Raw genomic sequence first — 25557 nt, 5'->3', positions numbered from 1 at the left:
TCCAGGTTTATGAGAAGAGAGATGAGTAAAGTGCAATTTCGCCCGGACAGTGATGGGATGGAGGGGGTTTGGGACAGTGATGGGATGGAGGGGGTTTGGCACCATGCACACTAGATCCATCTCGCTGTGCTCGTCGGGTTGCAGACAATTTGGAGAGAAAATCCCGTTTTCAATCATTACCTTCAATCCCCCTCCTCTGCATGATGAACGGTACACCGTGTGTTCATCCCGAGTAAAAAGTGGTAAATGTTCATAAATGTTCATGAACAAAACACCCGTGGAAACGCAAGGAGATGTCACTAGTTTGGAGTGGATGTTCATATAAATGTCAGACTCACCCCCGGTGCTCTTTCTCCGGTATTTATTAATGAAACAATTATGTCCATGCACGAAAGTATTAAAATTAATTAAAATAAAGTTTTCCGAAATAACTGATCTAATTTGAAGATAAAGTGGCGCCGGGTTCCTTGGCAAACGCGCACAATTAACTTTTCCTGAGAGATACAAAACCCCGGCTTGCCTTTCAACGCTTAAAAAGTGCCGTAGGTATTTCGGTGTCAAAGTTCTGTCTATGTTATAAATCCAACCCCGTCCAAGTGATACATTTGCCAGTACTGCCCTTGACTGCAAAGTATCCGAAACGTGCACATCAAGACATCCAAATAATGGAACTTGTAGTAACAAACTAATCCATAGCCAGGGCACTTGTAATTCCATGGTTCAAGACGCATGACATCCACTTCTCCAGAAATCCTAGAAACTCCACTGAGCAACTTTCTTCCGCGACATCGCTGTCCCGTGTCTTTCCATGACTAGTGTACACTGTTGGAAGGAGCGCATTGACGCTCTGCCCCTTGAAAGAGTCCCGCAGTCGTTCAAAATGGCCCCAGTGCCATGCCCCCTCCTCTGAAATAACTGATTAGCATAAATCTGCTCCTAAAATCTGAGCTTTGTCTGTGGGTTTTTCCTCTAATGATAGTGTCTGACCTGAAATGTGAGTGTGAGTGATCATTAAAACCTCATCATCGTTCTTTTCCACTGTGTAAGCTACTCATAAGTTTTTGCAACAATTTTTGTTGGTCCTACAATAAAACAACTAGGCTATAAGAAATCAAGCCATGCTAATAATAAACAAAACAATGTAAAAAAACAACAACAACAACAACCTGTAAATACTGTCATTCAACTACTGTCATGCAACTAAAGCAATTGAACATTGTCATAAAGAGTCTCTGTGTTTTTCTTGATTGAACTGAAATTTGCAGGGAGAGGAAAGAGAAAGGACAACTTTCTAGCAAATAGTGCCTTTAAGCATCTCCTAGTGGACACTCTGACAATATGTCACTATTGCACACACACTGATAACAAGTCTGAAGATCACATACTGGTAACAGTCTGAAGATCACACTAGGTCAGAGTGGCTTTGCTTTCTTCACAACGGCAAGGCAAGGCTTTAGTTTACACAATTTAAATGCGTCAGAGTTAGCTAGAAGTAGTATGCTGTCACTTATTCAGTCTTTTCATGAATAAAAAAAGTTGAAATGATACTTGAGATAAAACACTGCTTTTGAGTATATTACTCTGAAAAAGGATCATGGGTGATGTTAAATTATGTTCAAAGATACATTGCCCACCCTGAGCAAACATAAACAAAGATAAAACCCTTCAGTTTGGACTAAAACTTTAATTCTTCATGTCAAAATCAGTCAGACAGCCAGACTCTATAAACTCATTCAAAAGTAAACTCAAAACCCACCTGTTCAAACTGGCATACTCGCGTGTATACTCATCTGTATCCTGTGTCCTTGTCCTTCACCTCCTGTTGTTCTTTTGTTTTGTTTTCTGTTGTTTCTTTTCTTTCTGTTTAGTTTTAACTGTGTTTGACATCTTGTCACCTCCACTGGTTTTAACCTGACTGTATGTCACTGTGTATTGCCCTGTGAGGTATCCATGGGTGTTTTGAAAGGCACCATACAAATAAAATGTATTATTATTATTATTAAAATATGGTAAATAACAACTGTATCACAGTTTCAGAAATCATACAGGTGTAATTGCAGTACTGTGTGCAATACGGAAGCAATTTACCATGAGAGGAAGGGGGTTGTGGACTCATTTACCACTGGTACAGGGTTGTGAAAACCCTGTACAGTGGTAAATTAGTCCACAACCCCCACCCTCGAATGGTAAATTGCTTTTCTACAACAGCCACCACATAGTATAAAAAGTAAATACAGTTTTAACATTAAATTCAGTTATTTACAGTCATTAATAGTTTCAGAATACATATATCCTTCCGCCACAGAATATAGTCCCAAAAACAAGATCCACGATTGCATTGTAGGTCAGCACAGGTGTTCTTAATCAGATTGATTGGGAGGCGCATTGATACTGGAAATGCGGTCTGAACTGTGGGTCGTTGGGGGTATTTACCACTGTTGCTAGCCAATCAGAATCCAGTATCCAAACATGCTGTTGTAGAAAACTTGTTTTGTAGTGACTCAGGCCCTGTCCACACCTATACGTTTTTTTGATAAACGTGGATGTTTAATATTCGTTTTGGGGGGTTCGTCCAGATGCAAACGAGTTTTTGCTCCCTGAAAACGAAGATGTTTAAAAACGCCTGCCAGAGTGAAGATTTTTTAAAAACGCTGTATATTCGCGTATATTTTTGCCGTGTGGACGAGATAGACGGTGCTTTTTGTATTCGTCACGTCATCATGCGCGTAGATTTCTATGATCATGCGCACTGCAGCTGTTTGCTGTTCCCTCCAACGTCATATCCTGGCACCAGTAACTACTTTGTTTACAACAGGCAACGGTGGTCGAGGCTACACAAGCGAGGAAAATGCATGTGTACAAAGTGCTTCTAGTTCTTTCACTGTTAACTGGACTTTTAACCTGTTCACAGATAAATGCACAGTTAATGATCGAGAACATTGAGAGACAGAGGCGTCTGATTGGCCAGCGGGGCTATGGGGATAATATTATATCGCCGACTACTGGTGTGGAATGCTCAATGCCAGCGTTTATATTGTGTTCATGCGTATGCACAGGACGACCTGTCCTGGAAGAACACAGCAGCCATCATCAAGAAGGCACAACAGCGGCTCTACTTCCTGAGAGTCCTCAGGAAAGACCACATCGGATAGGAGATGCTGGTGGCCTTCTACCGCTGCGCAGTGGAGAGCATCCTCACCTACTGCATCTGCATCTGGTTCTCCAGCTGCACAGCCGCAGAGAGGAATGCGCTACAGAGAGTCGTGAGATCGGCCCAGAAGATCACCGGCGCCCCCCTCCCCTCTCTGGAAGAGCTGTACAACACACGCTGCCTCAGGAAGGCCTCCAAGATCTCCAGAGACCCATCCCACCCTGGGTACGAACACTTTGCTCGGCTGCCCTCGAACAGGCGGTTCAGGACCATGTTCGCAAGGACAAACAGACTGAAGCTCAGCTTCTACCCCAGGGCCATTCAGGCCCTGAACACAGCAAAGACCTAGGTTCTAGGCCCTGGACAATCTAGACAAATTGATGGCAGCTACTAGATTGAAATCAAGTGTAATACTGAAACACAACTGCGTACATTTCAAACCTGCAAACTGCGACACTTTAAATTAATGTGCAATAACACTATGTGCAATATGACAACCCTAGGGTACATAAGGTTCAGAGAATAGGAAATGTTAGAATAGGTATAGCATAGCATAGAGTACAGCACAGTGTTTTATTTGTATAGTATAGTGGATAGTGTACATAGCCTTTATTTTATGTAAACCAGCTCTTTTCCCTTCTTGTTTTTAGTTTTTTTTTCCTAGCACCAGGGGAGCCCCCCCTCCCAAATTTCGTTGTTTGGTACCTGTACTATATCAATGACAATAAAGACCATTCATTCATTCATTCATTCATGTGGACACAGACATTGTTTATAAACATGCTGGTGTGGACGGTAATATTTTTATATACGAAAAACGTTTATCAAAAAAACGTATAGGTGTGGACAGGGCCTCAGTAACTGACTGTTTGGGGATTAGATGCAAGCGTTGTGTTCATGGTGAAGTCTCAGTCATGGATCACTATGTTGCAAAGAACAACATTGTGTAATAAGTCTCAGCATCCCAATACGTTAAATTAAACATTCAACATTTATTAAAACAATTAAAAGAAGTCACACAGAGCAGCAATACGGTTACAAAACAAGGACGTACAGTACGAGTGTTAAAGGAAATCAGGTTGCTGACTTAAGACAACAGTGTAAAATTGACCGTCTTGATTTAAAACACATAATAACCCTTTCTTTTCTAAAAAGCCTTGTTTGATGACCGTAATCTATCATCAGTCATCAAGTTTCATGTATGCGGTAGTGTATGCACAGTATTTTTGCCGGTTTTCTTAATCATTGTGTACATTGGAAAAAATGCTCAAACGTAGCTAACGTTACCCTAACCTTATGATCAAAAGGATAGGTCTATCAGGGGGGCGTCATTTGCGGCATTTTCCTTCTTGTATTCCGGGCTCCATCTGATCAGAGGAGAGCTCAGATCAATCAACTGCAGTGGGGATTAAGGACACACAAAAACACAAAAACATAATCAATGTTGTTGTCACGATGCTGGTTGTCACAATGCTGATATTAGCTACATTATTGTCTCTCCATTCACATTTTAGTTGACATACGCAACGAGCATTCATATGTTGTCTAGATATGTATATTAGAAAGGGCCAATTTGAAATGACCCCAAAACAGAAAATGGTCTCATATGTCACTGTATATATATGATCTTATACGTGTTACATTTGTAGGTGATTATACCTCAATACTGCCATATTGAATTTGGGGCAAATTCCAACGTGGCACATTTGGACGAGTAGGGGCTAGACTGACAAAACATTGACTGGGCGAAATGCCAGTTTGTGTCCTGGTTGTGCCCTGTCTATATAACTACACAAAAAATAGAACAGAAAAACAAAAATCTGTAGTGTGTTCATGTAATGACGGCAATCATGAAAACCCCAGTACCCTACTAGGTCATACAGTGTAATTCTCTCACCTGTCCACCAGAGGGCTTCAGTATGAGCGCCCTGGTCAGGACAGGAGTGTTGGACAGGTCAATGAGGAGCTTCTCCTGTGGTTTCACAATAGGAACCGGGGCATCCACCAGCAGAGCCTGCTGAGAGAAGGTCATGTGATTAGAGAAGGTCATGTGATTAGAGAAGGTCATGTGATTAGTTAACCAAAGAAACCTCAATGATTCTTCTTTTTTATTTTTTTTACTTAAAATAAAATAATATATATACAGAAGAATATTGCGGGGGATGTTTTGGGCTGCTACCCACACGTTTAGATGTGTTGCTCATTGCATGATCCTTACAAGTTGTACCTTGTTGTAAAGGTGACTAATCAGGCTTTCCAACGATATAAAATACAATACCAATTGGTATTATTAAAGGGGAGAAATAATCGACCAAAATAACGTTTCAGAACGTTTTTTGAGGAGTTTATATACAGTATATAAATAATTAAGAAGATGCATGTACTAAACATCAGGGTTCTCTCTCCCTTCACCCCCCCAAAAAGTGTAAAAATTAAAGAAAACAAAAAAAAAACAATTCAGTCCAGTGTTGGGATATCCCATAGGATCGCAATACGAAAAAAACACCTACAATTCCTTCCAAACATGCTTACCCTTGTACAGCTAGTAAAACAAATGCTAAATGATGCTAAACTAGCATCATGAACATCTTGTAAGAGGTAAACGTGTTAAAATGTTTATCCAAAGGCAAATAACAAGATACACAAGCTACAAGAAAGTGAAATCTTTACTTCAATTACTTCCTGAGTTGCAAACCCATCGGTCTGAGGAAGTTGTTGGGACTCTTCAGCATTACCCAACTCCTTCATCTCCTCAATCACTCCCCGGGTTCCTTCATTGGCTTCAGGTTGCTCCTGGACCTGTTTGCTGGGCTCTGGGGAGTCCTGACTGGTCATACTGACACTAGAGGTGGACTGCGTTTCTGGCTGGGGGTCGGTGGTGGGGTCTGCCTCTGGCTGGGGGTCGGTGGTGGTGGTGGTGGGGTCTGCCTCTGGCTCGTCCTCCAGGGAGAAGGCCAGAGAGAAAGGCTGGAGGGGCTTGGCAGGGCCGTGGGACTCTCCGCCTGGCGCCACCGCCACGCCCTCCTGCTGGCTCCCCTTCACCTGGGCGGGGCTGAGGAGATAGTTTAGTTTAGAGTTTAGATAGTTTATTAGCCACACGACCAAAGCTGGTTGAATTTGTTCTCGGTACAGCATATTGATCTCTGCAGCACACAAATGACAAAAACAAAGAAGTGCACAATAGACAACAACAGACGAAAAATAAATAGACAACAACAGACAATCGTATGCATGTTGGTTATGTCAGTGAGGAGGGGACTAGAGGGAGGCGTTCAGAGTCCTGATGGCTATGGGGGGGGAAAGCTGTTGGTGATGATGAAGCCCATGGTCATCACACAGCTCCAATCATATCACAGCAAAAGTCACTACAGGCAGAAAACTCAGACAAACAACTCGCTAATATCTGATCGTGAAAAGCTTCTAGACAAAATATTCTTGTAATCTATTCTTGTCTCACCTCCAGTGGCTGGGCCTGACGGTGGAGGATGGCAGGGTGGAGGTGCTCAGGGAGGGCCTTGTGCGCTTGGGGGTGAACATGGGGATGCTGGAGGTCCTCCGGTTCACTGGGGTCGGCAGGGCTGAGGGCCGCCTGAGCTGCACCGACCTGTTCCCCCCAGCAGAGGGCGTCTGGAGCAACACTGCTGCTGGTTTCTGGGCTGGGCTGTGACATTATGGAACATGATCAGTCGTGCTGCCCTCTAATGCAAGGGTTGTATCTGCTGGTTGGTTTTCTGCTAGTCCTGGACGTTTAATTTCACAATGAAAAAAATATCACTGCTTGATAAGATGGTCATGTATTTCACAAAGCAGGATCAATAACTTGTAGAGAAATTGTAGTTCACCAACTAATGACAGCAGGACATACCTGTCCACACTGGAGGAGAAAGTCATCAGTTTCTTTGGCTTCATGATCAGAGAGAGGTCGGGTGAGGAAACCACTGGAACACAAAACCATGGGACAAATAAGTAGCAGTGCACACTAGTAGTGCTACTGAGCAATGCTTCAATGAAAGTTGTTTTTCAGGTATATTAGATAAGATCAAATGGAGAAAGCCACTGACAGATATAGACCTAGAGATAGATAGAAATAGACCTCTGACATTTAAATTCTTTTTAACTTTTGGTTACGGTGACAATTTCTGTAATTTTTCATATTGACAGAATTAAAATTCTACTGAGCCGACAGCCAACTGGGTAGTTTGAGGTACTTGTTTTACATTGCAATTCAAATGAGAGACAAGCATAATGGACGCTAAGCCACGCCCCAAAAGAGAAATTGTCCAATCATATCACAGCAAAAGTCACTACAGGCAGAAAACTCGGACAAACAACTCGCTAATATCTGATGGTGAAAAGCTTCTAGACAAAATATTCTTGTCATCTTAAAAATAAAAAATAAAAGTCTATTACTTAATTACCGCCATTGAATGTCATTCTGTCACGGTCGGTCAGTCAGTCACTATCAGTGAAGCGTTGTTTGTTTGTCCGAGTTTTCAAAGGGGCCGTGGCTTAGCGATAGGTCTTATTGTGTATAAGCAAAATATAGCTAGGACTAACAGCTCCAGGGTTCTCCACAAGGTGAAGGCTGAATTGCATTCATGTAAAAAAAAAAAACTTTTAACAACAATGGCATTGGAGAAGACAGACAGACATCAAAGACAGTGACTCTATAATTACTCAGCTTCATTTGTTCTGAAATGTTTCCACAAGGCCAAAGACTTTACAAACTTTGGAGAGAAGAACCCTGAACTCAGTAGGAAAGGATTGAAAGGTTTAACATTAAAGCCCAACAGGCCAATCCTCCTCACCTTTCAACCTCCCCAGTCCCTTCATGTGACTGACCGGGGTGGAGGGGACGACTGCTGCTTTGAGTTTGGGGTTCGGGCCCTTGGCCGAAGACGCCGTAGAGATGTTGGGAATGGAGCAGGTCCTCTCCATGGCTGCTCTCTTGGCTGGGGTCTGGTGGAGGGGGGGGGAGGTACTGGGAGCAGGCCTCTTCATGGGAGTGACCATGGCTGATTTGGGGCCTTCCGCCCCAGAAGGCCTCCTGACTTGGGTTGAGATGGAGCGGCGGAGCCCCCCTCTGGTGGAGGTGGTGGTGGAGGAAGAGCGCCCCCCTGTGGTGGCGGTGGTGGTGGAGGAAGAGCGTGTTGTTGCGGGGGGCTGCGGAGCAGCTCGGCTAATAAGGGAGGACTTGCGTTTATCAGCGCCGCCTCCTCCGCCGCGGCTGGCCACTTGGTTTGCGCTGGCGAGCCCGTAGCCGCTGGAGTTCAGGGACGCGTTGAGTTGACCTGGAACAGAGAGGACAGGTCTGAGGAGCTGACGCCTCACCACTAGATGGCGCTAAAGCCGAAAAAAGATACATCCTTCTATGTATTAAACCCAGGGTTCCCACACCTTCTGAAACATCAAATTCAAGCACCTTTCAAGGACTTTCAAGACTCAATTCCCTCAAATTCAAGGACCCAACACGGCATAGTTTGAGACAGATCTAGATGAGAATTTATATAATAGGAACTATCCGCTCACAGACAACAATTACAGAGGCTTGAATGTGTGAACACTAGATGGTCTCTTGCCTTCTCTACCACAGCACAACAAAACAATATATTGTGGTTATGCATCCCCCCTGAAATAAAAACGGTCAAAATCATCCCCCTTCTAAAACTGCCATCCCCCCTTTCCATCCCTTATGCCATTATATCAGTGAACGTGGTATTACTGCTATTTCAACATTTAGTTTTTTGCATATTGAGTAAAATACTGTGGGCGAGGGAGGGGGCACGCACACATGCAATGACATTTTTACCAAGTCACTGACTCTGAAGTCACTGACGCTGTGGGGGTGCTAAAATTGTCCCCATATGATAAAATCCACCATCCCCCCTGACTTTATTTTACAACTTGAGTACTGCCTATAAGGTGATGAGCTTTTCCAATAACACCGAACAACGCCTCACCTTTCCCAGCGGGCGATACCGACAAGCTGGAGTTGAAACTGGATACTGAGGAAGAGGAGGACGAGGAGTTCCTGGTCCTGTCAGTCGCTCTTCTGGTCTGAGCAGGGGGGGGTTTCATGGTCCCTGACGGCCCCCGTAGCCCACTCTGAATAACACATGGAGAGAAGACAACGTTCACGCTTCATCAACTGACATTTTATAAGAGGGCTTCAAAGGGGCGTGGCTTAGCGATAGGTCTATTACTTATTCAAAACACCATGAATCAGGAACAGCTCATTCCTTACTTTGCTGTGTGGAGCGAGGTGCTTCTTGCCCAGCAGGCTGGAGTTGAGGACAGAGTCGCTGACGTCGGCGGCCGAGCTGGTGGTGTCAGAGACCAGGTCCTCGCTGGACCCCTCCCTGCTGCTGTTACAGCTGGCCATGCTGCGCCTCACCCCCAACTTACCCTGGATCAACCAAATCAAAACACCAATCAAGCCGCTACCTCTCCCCATACTGCCTTCATCATATGTAAAACTAAAATAATCTCCTGGCCAGGACAGAGTGTAAGCAAAGATGCTTACAGAATGTGGAATTCAAACAATGCAATGCAACCAGTTCAAGCGCCAAACACCAGTTTTACTGTACGGTAGCTTAAAAGTACTACTGCTATAATGAAGTCAGCTATAACCTCATACAAATCTGTGCTCATATATATATAAATGCTATTGTTTAGCAAGTAGCATGCCTGGGCATTACAAGCCATAACAATAATAATATTGTTTATTATAGCGCTTTTCTAGACTCTCAAAGACGCTTTACAAACTGAAAAGATTGAGTAGTAATAATAAAAAGAAACAAAATAAATAAAAGAAAGTATAGGGGCCTAATTAAGGTAGTGCTGGGGACACATGGGAAGGGGAGGGGGAGAGGGTTAACTGGTGAAGGCGAGCTTGAAGAGGTGGGTTTTGAGGGCCTGTTTAAATGTTGGCAGGGTGTTGGCCTGTCTGATGTGGTGTGGTGTGTGTGTGTGGACATGGCCTGTCTGAAGCCATGTCCAGCAACAGTGAGAATCCAGAATGCCCATACCCCTTTGCTTGAAGGGGGCAGCAGTCTGGTGGTCTTCTCTGCAGGCTGTGCTCTTGTGTTAGCAGCGGCCAGCCTGGTGGTGGCACTGGGGGCCGCTGGTCTGTTGGGGAGCACCCCACCGCCGCCTGCCAGCCCTGCGCGACCTCGGAGAGTCATCTTGGGCTGAGTTTGAGCCCCTCTAACAGGGCTGGAGGTGCTAACGCGCCCCATAGGGTTAACGGCCCCACCGGCCCTTAGCAGACGCTTCTGGATAGCGGGAGGAAGCTGCTTCAAAGGACTGTCGTGCACACAGAAGGTCTCCCTTTTGATGGGGCTCAGAACAGCGTCGACTGGATTGCAGAGCATGTTCAGCTTGGCCCCATCGTCTTGGACAAAGAAGTCCTCTTTCCGTTCTTCTTTGCTCTCTGTGAGGGTACGGAGGGTTTCCCCCTTGTCAGGTTGCTGCCGGTTAGCCCCTAGCTGATTGGCTAGTAGGTGGGCTTCCTTGCAGATCAAGTCAAACTTCTCTTCTGCCAGGGGACTCCAGCTCAGCTCCTCGCCCAACGAAGACACGTCGCTGACACTGTCCTTCACCAGGGCCTCCACTCCAATGGAGATACACTTCTCTTTGTGAAGGACAGGGCCCACAAATACCTCGTCATCGTCCTCTCCTTTTGAACTATAAACAAAGAACACATATGTATATGACTCATGAACATCATGTTGAACATATTTGATAAGAGGGGAATTACAAAGACAAGAAAATGAGAAGCCATATAACAATAAATTGTGTCGTGATGACAACTATACCTTCCAGGTGAAAGTGAAACGTCAAAATCAAACTTCTCTTCAGCCAACGAGACGAAGTCTGGAGGAGAAGGAAGAACAATATTAGTGAAGAATCATCCTGACCTTAGCAGTGACGTAGCCTGATACTCTTGTTAGAGAGAGAAGAGAGAGAGAGATAATGTGTGTGTGTGTGTGTGTGTGACATGAGAGAATATATGTTTTTAAAAAAACCATTAGATCCAACATTAGCTACCAAATATACACAAGTTAAAGCCGCATTCATAAGTTGTCATTGTGTTTCTACACGTGAGTCACGACAATGAAACACATAGTTTACCACTGCTGCCGAAGAAGTCCATCCTCTCCCAGGCTGAGGAACAGGACAGGGCCGCAGAGTCCAAACACAAACAATGTGTTGATGTTAACTACAACAGTTGGTCAACCTTAATGGGAAAGATGAATAAACACGTTTACAACAAACAGCAGTATCAACATAAGTACGTGATCTTAGAATGATAAGGTTCTATCTCCGTTTAGAATGATAAGGTTCTATCTCCGTTTAGAATGATAAGGTTCTATCTCCGTTTAGAATGATAAGGTTCTAGAATCTCCGTTTAGGGCAGTTCAGAGATATTGAGCGTCAAAGTTTTTACATTCCATTATGTTTTGTGAGATGGAACCTTTGTATTTTATGAATTACTAACTCAAAAATGTCAACATTTTTAAAAATAACACCACACAGGCGTTAATAAACACCTAATGGATCAGATTATGTAAAAAACTACATTTTGACAAAAATGGAGATAGAACCTTATAATTCTAACGTCACGATAAGTAGTTAACGTTGTTTAGTTGACCAAGCAAGCCTAACTAATTAGCTTAGCCCACATAGCATACAATGTCAACCACACGGCCAGCGAGTTATACTAACTACTCTTATCCCGTTTAGAAGAACACATTGAGCTCGTCTATGGCTAAGGGAGAACCTACCGTCATATATTAATGGATGAATGAATGATTTCAAAGCTTCAAATCTGCTGTTCGATCGATGACTTCAGTGAATTCAAAACAAACTGAAGCAGAAACACATTTCAAATTTGGTGCAACAAGCGAGTTTGTTGTTCATGTGACCTGCAGGGCGCCTTGTCATTGGTTCAAACCAATCGCGGAAGCGTTCGCCAGCAGTGCGTTGTTGGAATCTTCTTCTTCTTTTTTGGTGTTTAACGGCAGCTTGCGTTCTTGATTGTTGCATTACTGCCACCTTCTGGAGATAGCTGACTCCTACAGGGCCCGGTTTATCAGGTTTTCCTTATCAGCCCTGTTCATGTTCAAATCCTAAAAACTAAGAAAACGAATAAACTAAGGAACATTTAAGAAATGTTGCGTACTCGCTCACACAACTTTTACTAACACAAATTATATTGCAATAGTTGTGGTCCATGTACAAAACGGCAGCTGTCTGCGCAGTACATATCACTTTTTTTGATTATTGCAAACCTCGACTCCTGCATTCCTGCTGCACTTGGGTCCATCCATACTCCAGCTGAAGCAATTTGGAAATACAGAATAAGACATCTATAGCCCTCCAAGTTAAACTAATTCATCTTTTATTTTCAAAAAAACATACACATTACTCAACATGTTTTGAAAATTAATATTCACCACAATAACCATTTATACTGCTCAAGATAAACAGACATGCATTACTTTATTACCAAATATTGAAATACAAAAAATAATAATCCATAAAGAGATGGATAACATTCATTCCCAATTCAGGAATGAAACTACAGAGAAACAAAAACAAAAAAAAGTGACCTACAGTATGGACTCTATTTTAGTTTGTTGTAGAAATATTCCTACCTTTAGATGCAGTTTGTAATTGTAAATGGGAAGACATCCCCAATAAATATGGAATCAAATTAACTGACACCCTGGATTCCAAAAATATGACATTGTTCCTGAGCTCCAAAAATATGCATTAATCAAATGAATAATATTTGGTTTCTAAATGCATTTTCCCACAGCGCTGAACCACTGTCATTTGTTTTGGCAGTCCAGATTTGACTGTTTCAAGGTTTGTTTGAATAGCACCCAATAACGCTGGACCCATACTATCCTGTCAAACAACAACAATTTACAGGGTAAAAAAATATGTTTTTACTGTAGCCTTGCCAAAAAAAAGCCAATATCTATTTTGAACATACTTTAACACTGCCTCCCAACCCCATGATACATTGACTTTTGTTTTTGAGGGTTGAAAGTTGCTGTCTTCTCTCTAAAAAGATACAAATCTATATGCTACTTATTATAAAGCCTCCCTAAAGGAGGTTTAGTGCAATAAAGTACCATGTGCTGAGAGTCTAAAATCTCCTGTGTCTACATTTTTCTATTTCAAAAAAGCAGGATGTTAAAGTTAGCCAGCTAACGTCTGTAAATATTTCAGAACAACCCTGTTCTACCAGCTACATGGAAGAACATGGGAATGTCATGGCTCATCAATGTTAATGGCGTATCACCTTAAGATACCTTGATGAAAATCAAAATATTTATTTGAGATCTGTATTTGTCAAAGTTAGCTGGCTGACCTGTTGAACCCACTTTATGAAATATCGACCTGGTTATAAAGCCATTAAACAAATTAATGTCTTTCAGTTAGGTGTTTTTGAACCAACATCAACCTAGAACTCTTGATTCAACAAAATACTCACAATCCATTCACGTTACACAATTTTCTCTACAGATATAAATCAGAAATTATAATGTTGGTTTTCTCCCCAATAATTACCCTTGATGTAAATTCACAATTAAGAGTATTTTACTCCCAGTCCCAGCGGCTAAGTACTTAGAGTCTTGTAGTTAGAGTACTATCTCAAGGCGTTCTTGTTTAGCTAAAATGTTGGAGTCCCTGATCCCTGTCAACTGTCTAATGCAGTCCTTTTTAACAATACATTGCATTTTAAATGCACACCAGATAGGTTTTAGGACTGGACATAGCACCCCTTCTGTTGCTTCCCTAGTTATAAATGACATGGTGATCTCCCTTGATGAGAAACAGCACTGTGCAGCCCTCTATACTGACCTGTCTAAGGCTGTTGATGCTGTTGATCACGCCCTATTGCAGAGGTTGTCTGCCATTGGTTTGGATCAGTCGGTCTGCAATTGGTTTCAATTACCTACAGGAGTAAGAGAGGTGATCACACACGCTCTCAGAGCTTGCTACTTTTTAATGTCCCACGGGTGTCTACAGAATTGGGAAAAGCTGCTTTTACCTACTGTGCTCCTCCGACATGGAATGATCTTCAGGGTAGACTGAGGTTGGAGCACTTGGTCCCCTTACACTTACGTCGTAAGTCCTTGACTAAGGAACAGCATAGAGACAAGCTCTTGTTTTAAATAATACATTTTTGCTATGTTGTTTTGTAATCATATGTGTACTGTAAACAGCGCACCTGCACAAGTGTGTCTAGTGACTCTGAAGAACTAGTGACCAAATCCAACCACTGGAAAAATAGGATCTCCACTACTTTCCATTGAATTTGAAATGTAGCTTTGGACATTTTTGGGAACAACACAGTGAATATCCCAACCAGTTAGCGTACCCCAGTTATCCCTTTCACAACAGACGATACAACCACCTCTTCATACACAAGTTCCTACACAAGCCTTTTGCCAGAGATTTCTAGATCCCCCCCCCCCAAAAAAAAAATAGAACCTGCAGGCAAAATAATTCAGTTTTACAAGAAACTCTTATTTTCTTCCTAAAATATGTCAATGTCTTAAATACACTATTTAACATTTCACAGTAAATTTCCCTACTTTGTACATCTTGTTGGTTAGGTCTTTCGCCAACAATTAAAAGTATAACGAAATTGTAAACAGGTCTGCTTTCACAACATAAATTAAAATCATAAAAATATAAATAGCCCCACATTTCTTTTCTTTCTTCTGACATACAGCAAAACCTAGACCCTATTCATTTAATTCAACCCTCTAAACTGCTCTGTTATTATTTTCCAAATGTACAAACACCCCTCCTTGATACAAAGACCCTAAGAGAAAAAAACATATTTAGGGGCCCAAACACATAAGAAATAATAACATAAAAACCCAGGAAGGCTCCGAAACGTTTGGTGTCCTCAAGTCCAGTACAAGCCAAACTACCAGAGGCCCTTTGTCTCTCCGTCTTGGTGGTGTTGAGGGAGGTGTGGTGGGTTTTGCAGGTCATTACTGGTGCGTTAAGCTTAGAGGGAGGTCTCCAGGCTGTGCATTGGGCTCCCAGGGCATGGCGGCAGCCCAGCTGCATTCTGGGGGATACCACCAGTCTTTGAGCTCTCCTTTTGGATTTGGAGGGGGCTCCCACCATGGTTTGGGCCCTCCTTGTGGAGGGGGCTCCCACCAGGGTTTGGGCCCTCCTTGTGGAGGGGGCTCTCACCAGGGTTTGGGCTCTCCTTGTGGAGGGGGATGATCCTGTCCAGAGCGTTATTGTTCTGGTTGGGTGAGGAGGGAAGCGAGGGGCCAGTGGGGGGCCGGGGTGGGGGGGACGGGTGGGGGGGCCGGGGTGGGGGGATGGTTGAGTTGCGCTTGGTGGGCGCTTCGTCCTCGCCCTCGTTCTCATCGATGAGGGGGAACTGGGTTGAAATGTCCTCCATCTGGAACTCTGGGTGGTTCTGGAAGTTGTGGATGGAGCTACGTGACTCGGGGGTCTCCATGCCGACAAGGGGGTCACGGAAGGCGTTGACAACACGGATCTAGGGGAATAAGACACAGTCAAAAACCTGCATGCACGGAGGCCTGTCAATCTAAACATGTACAGCCAATGAGCCTCCAAATTGTACAGTTAAGACAGTGGCTTAGAAACAAACAGCTTTCTTCTATTGGGGCATCAAGACAGACTACCAATCAAAGTCATAGATTAAGAGTCAGCTTGTTTGTTTAAATACATTTGTTAAAAAACTCATAATATGAGGTCTCTTGGTTACTTCATTGGATAATTCCATCAAGCATACATACAGTGCAGTACCACAGTTACCTAAATGTGATTAACTCTCCAGTACCAGGGTTGGTGACCACTATACAGTGCCCTCCAAAAGTATTGGAACGAGGAAGCATTTTGTCTTCTTTTAGCTCTCTACTTCAACGGTTTGGATTTGAAATCAAACTAGTATGCACAGTTTTCATAAGAAAACAATGTCCCCAAAAAAATTGGGCCGGCTGTGGCGCAGGAGGTAGAGTCACCGTCTAATGATCACAAGGTTGGCAGATCAGCAGTTCGAGCCCCGGCTGGCCACATGTCGAAGGGCAAGACACTGAATCCCAAAATTGCTCCCAGTGAGCGGGCCAGCACCTTGCATGGCAGCTTGCCGCCATTGGTGTGTGAATGTGTGTGTGAATGGGTGAATGAAAGGCCATTGTAAAGCGCTTTGGAGCAGCAAAAAAGGCGCTATATAAGTGCAGTCCGTTTACCATTTACCCAAAAAAATATGTTTTACTCTCTGGGGTTTCTAGCTGCTCTGCTCTTCACCACCAGCAGCGATGATCTTACCTGCGTCTGGATCCTGCCCAGGCCTCGGCACCAGAGCACCTGTCCCCTCCTCATCTCCATCTCCCCGTGGTCGATCTCATCCATGTCTTCCATCTCCTCCAGTTCCTCCGCTGGGATCTCCGACTGCTTAGTGCCGTGGCCCGCTGTCACCAAAAACTTTAAACGACTAGTTGGGATGGTGGTGATCACCTGGGAACAAATGGAGAGGAGGGGGTGTTATGTTGTGTGCATGGATCGCATTTCATACACTTCACTACACTGGCTCCCCGCTGGTGGAATGAGCTTCCCACGGCTGTCAGAACTGCAGTCTCTTCAGGTTACACCTTAACTGCTCCTCCTGAGACATCTACTACCCCCCAACAATGCGTCTCCTGAGACACCCGCTTTTCCCCTTTACTGTGTCCCCTATGACTTCTACTGCTGCCCTTGTACTGTTTCTCTGTTCTCCAGTGTCTATATATATTAAAAATGTATACTTTTAAAGTATTAAATTAAAAATGAATTACTCTTCCTGCTACGACTGGTGGATTGATGATTCACTTGCTTAGTCAAATATCGATTGTAAGTCGCTTTGGAATAAGTGCTAAAAATGCTAAATGCAAAAAATAAAATATATATATATATATATATAAATGTATACACTTGCCATTGAACATAAGGCAACTTTATGACACATGTGAAGGGCATACTACTATACTGCAGGTGAGGCTGGTTGAGGTAGAAATCGGTGGACAGGCTCATTGTAAATGCATGGAATGGAATGAAGAAGAAGCCCCTAACCCAAACCTCCAACAGGACAGAAAATGTAGTTTAGTTTAACATTAAAATACAGTATGAGGACGTAGAAATACATTTCATAATTAATTATATGGCAATATGAAATCAAAGTTATGCTTTGAAGGCACAAAAATTGCATTGCCAATGAATATTAGGTTAGAAAATACAACATCTTCCCGATTTAACTTCCGGTATGAACCAGCATAGACATATAAACCCTAACCCTAACCCATATAAACATGCCCACTTCTAGTCCTTTATCTGAATACAGATAGACACAGATACAGATAATGATCTCTCTGTACACCTTATTACAGATGATGGTGATGTCAACATGAGAGAGAAAGGATACAAAATAAATGCTCATTCCATGCATTTACAATGAGCCCGTCCACCGATTTCTACCTCCACCAGCCTCACCTGTTGTACTGTCTCCCAAACATTACTGTGTCAGTTCAGACACTGTAGGCTAATCATGTGATGTGGAAAATATTGTGACGGTTTTCCCTGTTATTACACAAAATGTCAACTAGGCTGGGGAATTGGAAAGACACAAACTCTTCAGAAAACTCACCTGGCCCCATAGAAGACCACCGAAGCCCAGGAAGACACACCAGAGCCACTGGTCTAAGCTGAGGGCCACACAGCTGAAAGGCTTCCCTCCAAACTGCACGATCACCACCTGGGAGGAAGAGGCAGAGACCCAGTAAACAAAGAGTCCAAAAGACGTCCTCAGGGAAGCCGGAATGTGGGTTCAGATGACGTCTTTCTAGGACGTCCAGATGACGTCTTAAAAGACGTCTTAAAAGACGTTTCTGGACGTCCTAGAAAGACGTCATCTGGACGTCCTAGAAAGACGTCATTTGGACATCCTAGAAAGACTGGGGACCGACTATGAAGTCAGGGCTGTCTCATCAACGGCTGTCACGTGTTTCTGATTGAAGTTGACCACCACAAAAGATGATAAACAACGAAGAATGGAGGAGGAGCATTTTAAGCAGGATTTTATCATGTAATGCAGTGGTTCTCTTTCAATCGACATCACACCTGGAGCGCTTTGCATGGCTGACAATGCCCCAGCACAGCCTATAAAGGCTCATGAACAGTACGGTTTCATTTTCTGAATTTACGTCTTTTGGACTCTTTGTTTACTGGGTAGGCTGGGCTGGGCTGGGCTGGGCTTGGGTCAGCCGTGGAAACGCTTTAAGCAAAGAGAGAAGATTCTAGATAGAATGATGTATAGTATGCACGTGCCTTTGCAGTGATAGCACCGACCCTGTGGAACGCGCTCCCTTCTGCCATCAAGTTTGCCCCCACTCTGGACTCCTTTAGAGCCAAGTTAAAAACCCACCTCTTCCAAAATGACATTCCCTAAATCTACTCCCTATTTGTTGTGAATTGTATGCCTGAGTTTTACGTTTAAGTCGTCTGTGTCTGATTGCTCTCTGTGTTCCTTGTCTTTGTCTTTATCTGTTCCTTTACCCGGGCTGCGCCCCGGGCCGATGTAAAAGTTGGATGGGGGGCGCATTATAAATGAAATTAACATAACATAACATAACATAACATGTAAACATCACCTGGATGACGAATGTCCCAAAAACGATGGAGCAGAAAATTAAGTTGTTGAAGATGCCTTCAAAGACATTCCTTTCGCCGTGGATCTTGCGGGCGTTGATCTCGTTGAAGAGCTGCATCATGACGAAGGTGTTGAAGACAATGGTGTAGTGTTCCGAGGGAGGGGCGTGGAGGGGGGCGTACCTGCCGCTGTCGATGTCAAACATCACCTCACCTGTGGATAGAATGTGACCACGTCAGAAGAGATGTACAACACTATTTGAGTGCACTTAAGGTAATATAGTATCTTGCAGACGCTTTTATCCAAAGTGACTTACACTGAATGCATTTATTTTTGATACGGTATACAGTTTCAGCAGGAAGCGTTGCTAGCACCTTGCTCAACTCAGCCACACAGGACCATAATAATACGGTAATACATTTTATTTGTAATGCACTTTACGTAAAGAAATCTCAAAGTGCTAAAGATTAAAAACAGGAAGAAAGATACTGTTACGGGTGGTGGGGTCTTTTTCTGTTGGACCTGTGGTGTGTTGTTGTTTTGTCTTAATTCTTCTGTTTCAGTGTGTCCCTCCTGCTGGAGTAATCAGTGAGATGCCTGGCAGCTGGGATCATCAATCAATTATCCCATCAGTTCACCACACCTTAGTCTATATAAGTTAGTTTGTTCTGTTCTTCAAGAGAGGTGGCAGCTCTCAATATTTTTGGTATGTAATTTATGTTGCTGGTTATAGTTTTGTTTGATGCCTTTTTGTTAACCTTTTTGTTGTTCTCTTTCATTTTCTTTTAGCCGGTTACAGAGTTCGAGAGGTAGGGCACTTAGTAAGATACCTGCAGGTATACATCTGTGTCCTACACCACACGTAGATCACCCACTGTATTAGTAACATCAGCTAGTGCGGCGACACTAACCCTTGTATTTTGTTAGGTGCTACGGCACCGGCTATGGGGGTTAGGCTAGGGGGTTAGTTCTGGGGTTGTTTTCTTTTATAGGTAGATTTAGTTTTCTGGGGCTTTTCCTTTAGTGGTCGCTGCATAGATCAGGGGGTTGGGGTCTGTGTTGTGTCTCGTCTCTGTACCGTGTGTTGTAAACAATAAATTATTATTGTTTAACGGATGCCTGGTTGTCACTGGTCTACTTCATTTGCACGCTCACTGTCATATGTTATGCCGGCGGCCTCCTACCACCAGGGGGTAGGGCGTAACAGATACAATAAAAATGTTCAACTAAAAAAAGGCTAATGAAAGGCTCTATTAAAAAGGTAGGTTTTAATAATAATAATAATAATACATTAGACTTATATAGCGCTTTTCTAGACACTCAAAGATGCTTGATTTCCTTTAAGGCCTTGTTTAAAAGCATCCACAGACTGTGGTGCCCTTAGGTGGTCAGGGAGAGCTTTCCACAGCCTGGGAGCAGCCGAGCAGAAAGCCCGATCCCCCATGGTGCGGAGCTTGGTCCTGGGGGGTCTTGAGGAGGTTGGAGGCAGTAGAACGGAGGGTGCAAGGAGGGGACAAGGCTTGTCTAGGCTGTACACAGACAGCACTCACCGGTGAACAGCATGGTGAAGATGATGGTCAGCTGGTAGACGGCGTGGCCCAGGATGTTCTTCATCATGGTGCGGGAGATGAGCGGCTTGTTGCGGCCGTAGGGCTTCCTCAGCAGCAGGGCCTCGGTGGGCGGCTCCGTGGCCAGGGCCAGAGAGGCGAAGGTGTCCATGATCAGGTTGACCCACAGCATCTGAACCGCCTTCAGAGGAGAGTCCTGGAGAGAGAGAGAGGGAGGGCAAGGTGGACAGGGTTATATATATATAGAGAGAGAGTGAGAGAGAGAGAGAGAGAGAGAGAGAAAGAGAGAGAGAGATTGTCAGGCATAAAAAAACTGTCCACACCAAAAAAATATCTCTGTCCATACGAAATGGCAAAACTGAACACGATCTGTCAAATACCGAAGAACGTTATGGACATGCGCAGTCAGTAATCAGTAATCAAACGGCGGCAGTGACTAAAAACGTAAACAGACCAAACTCTTTGAAACAGACAGAAAAGAAAAGTACAAAACAGACAGAAAGGCAAGTTATGGTGACCAAGAAGAAAGCAAAAACGGATTCTTTTGTGTGGACCGACGATTAAGTAGTTTTGCTTCAATGCGCATGTGTGAACGACTTGACGCTTGACGTCATTGCATCAACACCAGCTCCGTTTAACATAACCACACTGATACACTCAATCGGATATTCTTTTATTTCTTCACTTTTTTATCCGTTTAGAGAAATCTCAGTTTATGTGAGTGAAAACGCTGTGTTCGTATGGTTGAGAGGCCCAATTGTACAAAAAAATTGGGTTTAGAAAAATATCCATATACGTGTCGTCCAGGCCTTAGTGGAAGCCAATTGGAACCCAGAGACCTGCCTCGTCTCACCTGTGTGATGCAGTTTTAACCAGTGAAGTAGTTACCTAGCTGGAGTTACAGTGTTAGCTAGCTACTAGCCCTGACTCGTTCCCATAGCAACACAGCTCTCAAATCAAGCTTAGCCAGGGGGGAAGGTGGCTATCTTTCTAACCTCAAAATCTTATTTTAGTATGCAACAGGAAGTCTTAATTAGACTGGTCTAACCTGATAATATAAGACTAGTCTAAGGCTTATTAGACCAGTCTTAATCTAGGTTTATGCAACAGGAACATTTTAGAGTCTATAGCAAGACTGACTTAAACTAAGTGAGATCTAAGTCTAACACTGGGTCTATCTTTATGCAACCGGCCCCAGGTTTACCAGGCCCTGGGACCCTACTGCCCTCCCTGGAGAACCCAGAGATGTGCTCTGTCTCACCCGTGGAACCCAGAGATCTGCCTCGTCTCACCTGTGTGATGCAGGCGCCTGTGAAGGCCACGATGACGGCCACCACGTTGACGGTGAGCTGGAACTGCAGGAACTTGGAGATGCTGTCGTACACGTTACGGCCCCACATCACCGCCTTGACAATGCTGCTGAAGTTGTCGTCTGTCAGGATGATGTCCGACGCCTCCTTGGCCACGTCCGTGCCCGCGATCCCCTGTGGGCACATCACGTCACATGGTGTTAGTCGTAGTGTAACAGTACCCGTCATGTCCTATTAAAGGACATGGAGCTTTCGTTGAATATTGATAGGACATTGACATGTGGCAGAGCTTGGCGAAAACAGACTTTGGTCATTCATTAGTTCATACAAACTTCATTAGACCATACACACTTGGCCATTGGAGTGTTACAATGGACCTATCGCTAAGCCACTCCCCGAAATAGAAATTGTCCAATCATATCACAGCAAAAAGTCACTACAGGCAGAAAACTCAGACAAACAACTCGCTAATATCTGATGGTGAAAAGCTTCTAGACTAAATATTCTTGTCATCTTTAAAAAACATGTCTATTACTACTTGCTGTGGTAAATCAGAAATCTGAAATTTGCCAACTCCCGCCCTTGTAAGTCATTGAATGTCATTCAGTCATGGTCGGTCAGTCAGTCACTGTCAGTGAAGCGTTGTTTGTTTGTCTGAGTTTTTAAAGGGGGCGTGGCTTAGCGATAGGTCAATTTCTTTAGCTGTGTAGTTTTATTGAGTACAATTTTATGTGAATAGCTGCAATGGAAATATGTTGAATTCATAAAAAAATGTATGTGTTGAATACTTATTTCCTCCACTGTATACTGTACAGGTTTACCATACCATAGCAAAACCAACGTCAGCTTTCTTCAAGGCCGGACCATCATTGGTTCCATCTCCCGTCACAGCAACAACTTGTCTTTGTTCTAACACAGTGCTATCGATTATACCTGCGAACAGAATAAACCATAATCTCTCAGATATTCCATGTCACTATGAGCCATAATCACGTAAAACCTCCAATTCCCCAAATATTACGCTAAATAAATACATAACATACTATTACCTTTCACTAGAGTGTGTTTGTCCGTGGGGGAAGATCTTGCAAGCACGCGAAGTTTGGGCCATACCTTATCCAGGCGCTCTTGCTCAATCTGAAGGGTCAAGTCATTGAGTTAAGTTATTATCTTTACAACGAGGTGGAAACAGTACAGTTTTGAGAGGAATTGAACTCCTAGGTAAAAAACGGTAGGTTTTAATAATAATAATACATTAGATTTATATAGCGCTTTTCTAGACACTCAAAGACGCTTGATTTCCTTTAGGGCCTCGTTTAAAAGCATCCACAGACTGTGGTGCCCTTAGGTGGTCAGCCTGGGAGCAGTCGTGTAGAAAGCCCGATCCCCCACGGTGCGGAGCTTGGTCCTGGGGGTCTTGAGGAGGTTGGTGGCAGTAGAACGGAGGGTACGTGGAACAAGACAGTACAATTTTGAGAGGAAGTGAACTCCTACCTCTCCCTGTTCGTTGCGTATCAGCTGGTTGAACTCTTTGCCCTCTATGCAGAGGAAGTCGTCCCCAGGGTGCAGGATGCCACACTTGGAGGCGATGGCGCGGGCCGTGTTGATGTTGTCTCCAGTGACCATGCGCACCGTGATGCCAGCGCGTTGACACCTCTTTATCGCATCAGGGACCTAGAATGAACAACAGCGCAGAACATGTAGTACACAGTTACATGCTAACTCCCCCATGTCTACGTATATACCCCCCTGTGAATAGGCCATATAGTGTATATAGTAAGTATAGAAGTTCACATATATAGATTGTAAAAGAAAATCAGGGGGGATGGTGGATTTTATCATATGGGGACAATTTTAGCATCCCCACAGCGTCAGTGACTTCAGTGTCAGTGACTTGGTAAAAATGTCATTGCATGTGTGCGTGCTCCCTCGCCCACAGTGTTTTACTCAATATGCCCAAAACTACATGTTGAAATAGCAGTAATACTACGTTCATTGATAAAATGACATAAGGGATGGAAAGGGGGGACGGCAGTTTTAGAAGGGGGATGATTTTGACTGTTTTTATTTCAGGGAGGATGCCATCCCCCCTCATGACCTTCCTCTGAGGCTAAGTTTAACTGGCTTGGAGACAACTCAAGTTACTGCCAGCTTGCAAGAGAGACACAACTGAGAGTGGTACATGGCACAGAGCTTAACTGGTCATTTCATACAAAGTATTTAAAGTATATGTGCACAAGTGAAAACACATCATAACATTCCCCAGTGTTTACCTCGGGCCTGACGGGGTCCTCGATGCCCACCACGCTGATGCAGGTCAGGGCCGTCAGGATGTTGGCCTCGTTGTCCCAGTCGGGCTCGCAGTCGGCCACGGGGAAGTCCCGGTACGCCAGGCAGATGGTCCGCAGGCCCTCGGAGGCCATGGGCTCGATCACGGTCTTCACCATGTCGTCCCTGTCCCGCGGCTTGAAGAACTTCACCTCACCACTCGCTGTCATTATGTTACAGCACCTGGGATGAGGAGGAGGTAGAGCGATTTGGGTTGGTATTATAGTCACAATATCTGAGGAGATTTGTTTTACATGTATGATGTTATTTCCATTAAAGAGCTATGGGAAAAAAATACTGTATAATTATAACTAAACTACACCTCCCAGTAAACAAAGAGTCCAAAAGACGTCCTCAGGGAAGACGGACGATTCTGTAGTCCATAAGACGTCCTAAAGACGTCATCTGGACGTCCTATAAAGACGTCATCTGGACGTCCTAGAAAGACGTAATCTGAACCCACATTCCGGCTTCCCTGAGGACATCTTTTGGACTCTTTGTTTACTGGGCTAGTAATAGTGATTTAATCATTTTTAAAGTTTGCAGCTAATAGCCATACTTGCAACACCAGGGACAAGAGTAACATATTTGCAATACCAGTGACATATGGACGTTGAAACTGAAAAATATACTGTATCTTCTTCTTGAGAGAACTTAGTTGAGGCAAAACTGCAAAGCCTTTTCATTCAATGACATTATAGAATAGCAACTAAAGCTATACAAATCAAACAAAGCACAAGGTTAAAAACTTAAGGTGCAGGCCTATGTTGTAGTTTTATATCATTTTATACTGAGAATTGAAGTCTCTACATTTTGGTGAATCGAGCACTCAAAATGTAGAGACTTGGGCAAGATGGGCCAAGAACTGTGTCGCAGAAGATTATGATTGGTCAAGCAAGAGGAGTGACTTCATCAGACAGGAAACTGCTATAAAGTGCTTGCCCCTCTGACAGGAAAGGGCTTTTTGTCTGCTACTTTTTCTCTGAGCTGCTGTAACTTTGCTTAATTAAAGGCAATTGATTGAAGCTCTTTGTGTCTCATAAGTTCTGCTCAATCTACTAAGAATCAATCAAATCCACAACACCTACTTTTTGAGGAGGATCTCCGAGGCTCCTTTGCTGAACATGCGGTAGCTCCCGTCAGAGTTCTTTAGCACGGTGCTCATGGACTTCCGGGACGAGTTGAAAGTGTAGACTTTGAAGAGCTTCTCCTCAGGGATGTCGTTGCGGACGGTTTGATAGTCGCGTCGCAGGTCCAGGGCAAAGCCCAGCAAGGCACATTCTGTCTTGTTGCCTATCTGGCGCGGCAGTCCGCCCTCCTTCTCCGGAGCCTAGAGAGACAGAGACACATACAGTCACGCAGTCCGGCATTTTTGGTATCAATTATCTATCCTCAGATATAGATTTCAGATTGCCAAGCACAAAGTAAGTCTGCTCATCTAAGGTAAGGGTTTCTGCCAACAGTCATCTTTGCCACGCACAATTGCTGTAATGTTTAGCATTTCAA

The 25557-nt window shown here is 43.8% G+C and overlaps 1 protein-coding gene across 1 annotated transcript in view; it reads right to left on the bottom strand.

Annotated features, from left to right (window-relative positions):
- Positions 1-15191: 15191 nt before the first annotated feature.
- The window catches only part of atp2b1b (ATPase plasma membrane Ca2+ transporting 1b), a gene marked incomplete at both ends in the record, with an annotated part of 27814 nt that continues 17448 nt past the window's right edge, over positions 15192-25557 (bottom strand). The window contains 11 exons of the mRNA XM_080544753.1: positions 15192-15698; positions 16493-16681; positions 17844-17951; positions 18847-19058; positions 20396-20609; positions 21706-21897; positions 22550-22656; positions 22773-22860; positions 23218-23397; positions 23997-24234; positions 25140-25381. Coding sequence (XP_080400879.1) covers positions 15192-15698; positions 16493-16681; positions 17844-17951; positions 18847-19058; positions 20396-20609; positions 21706-21897; positions 22550-22656; positions 22773-22860; positions 23218-23397; positions 23997-24234; positions 25140-25381 — 2277 coding nt within the window. The remainder of the gene's footprint in view (positions 15699-16492; positions 16682-17843; positions 17952-18846; positions 19059-20395; positions 20610-21705; positions 21898-22549; positions 22657-22772; positions 22861-23217; positions 23398-23996; positions 24235-25139; positions 25382-25557) is intronic.

Source organism: Nansenia antarctica (assembly GCF_963989245.1).
Source record: "Nansenia antarctica genome assembly, chromosome: 14".
Taxonomy (NCBI): Eukaryota; Metazoa; Chordata; class Actinopteri; order Argentiniformes; family Microstomatidae; genus Nansenia; species Nansenia antarctica.
The sequence above is the reverse complement of the archived record's forward strand: the minus strand, read 5'-3'. Positions and strand labels throughout refer to the sequence as shown.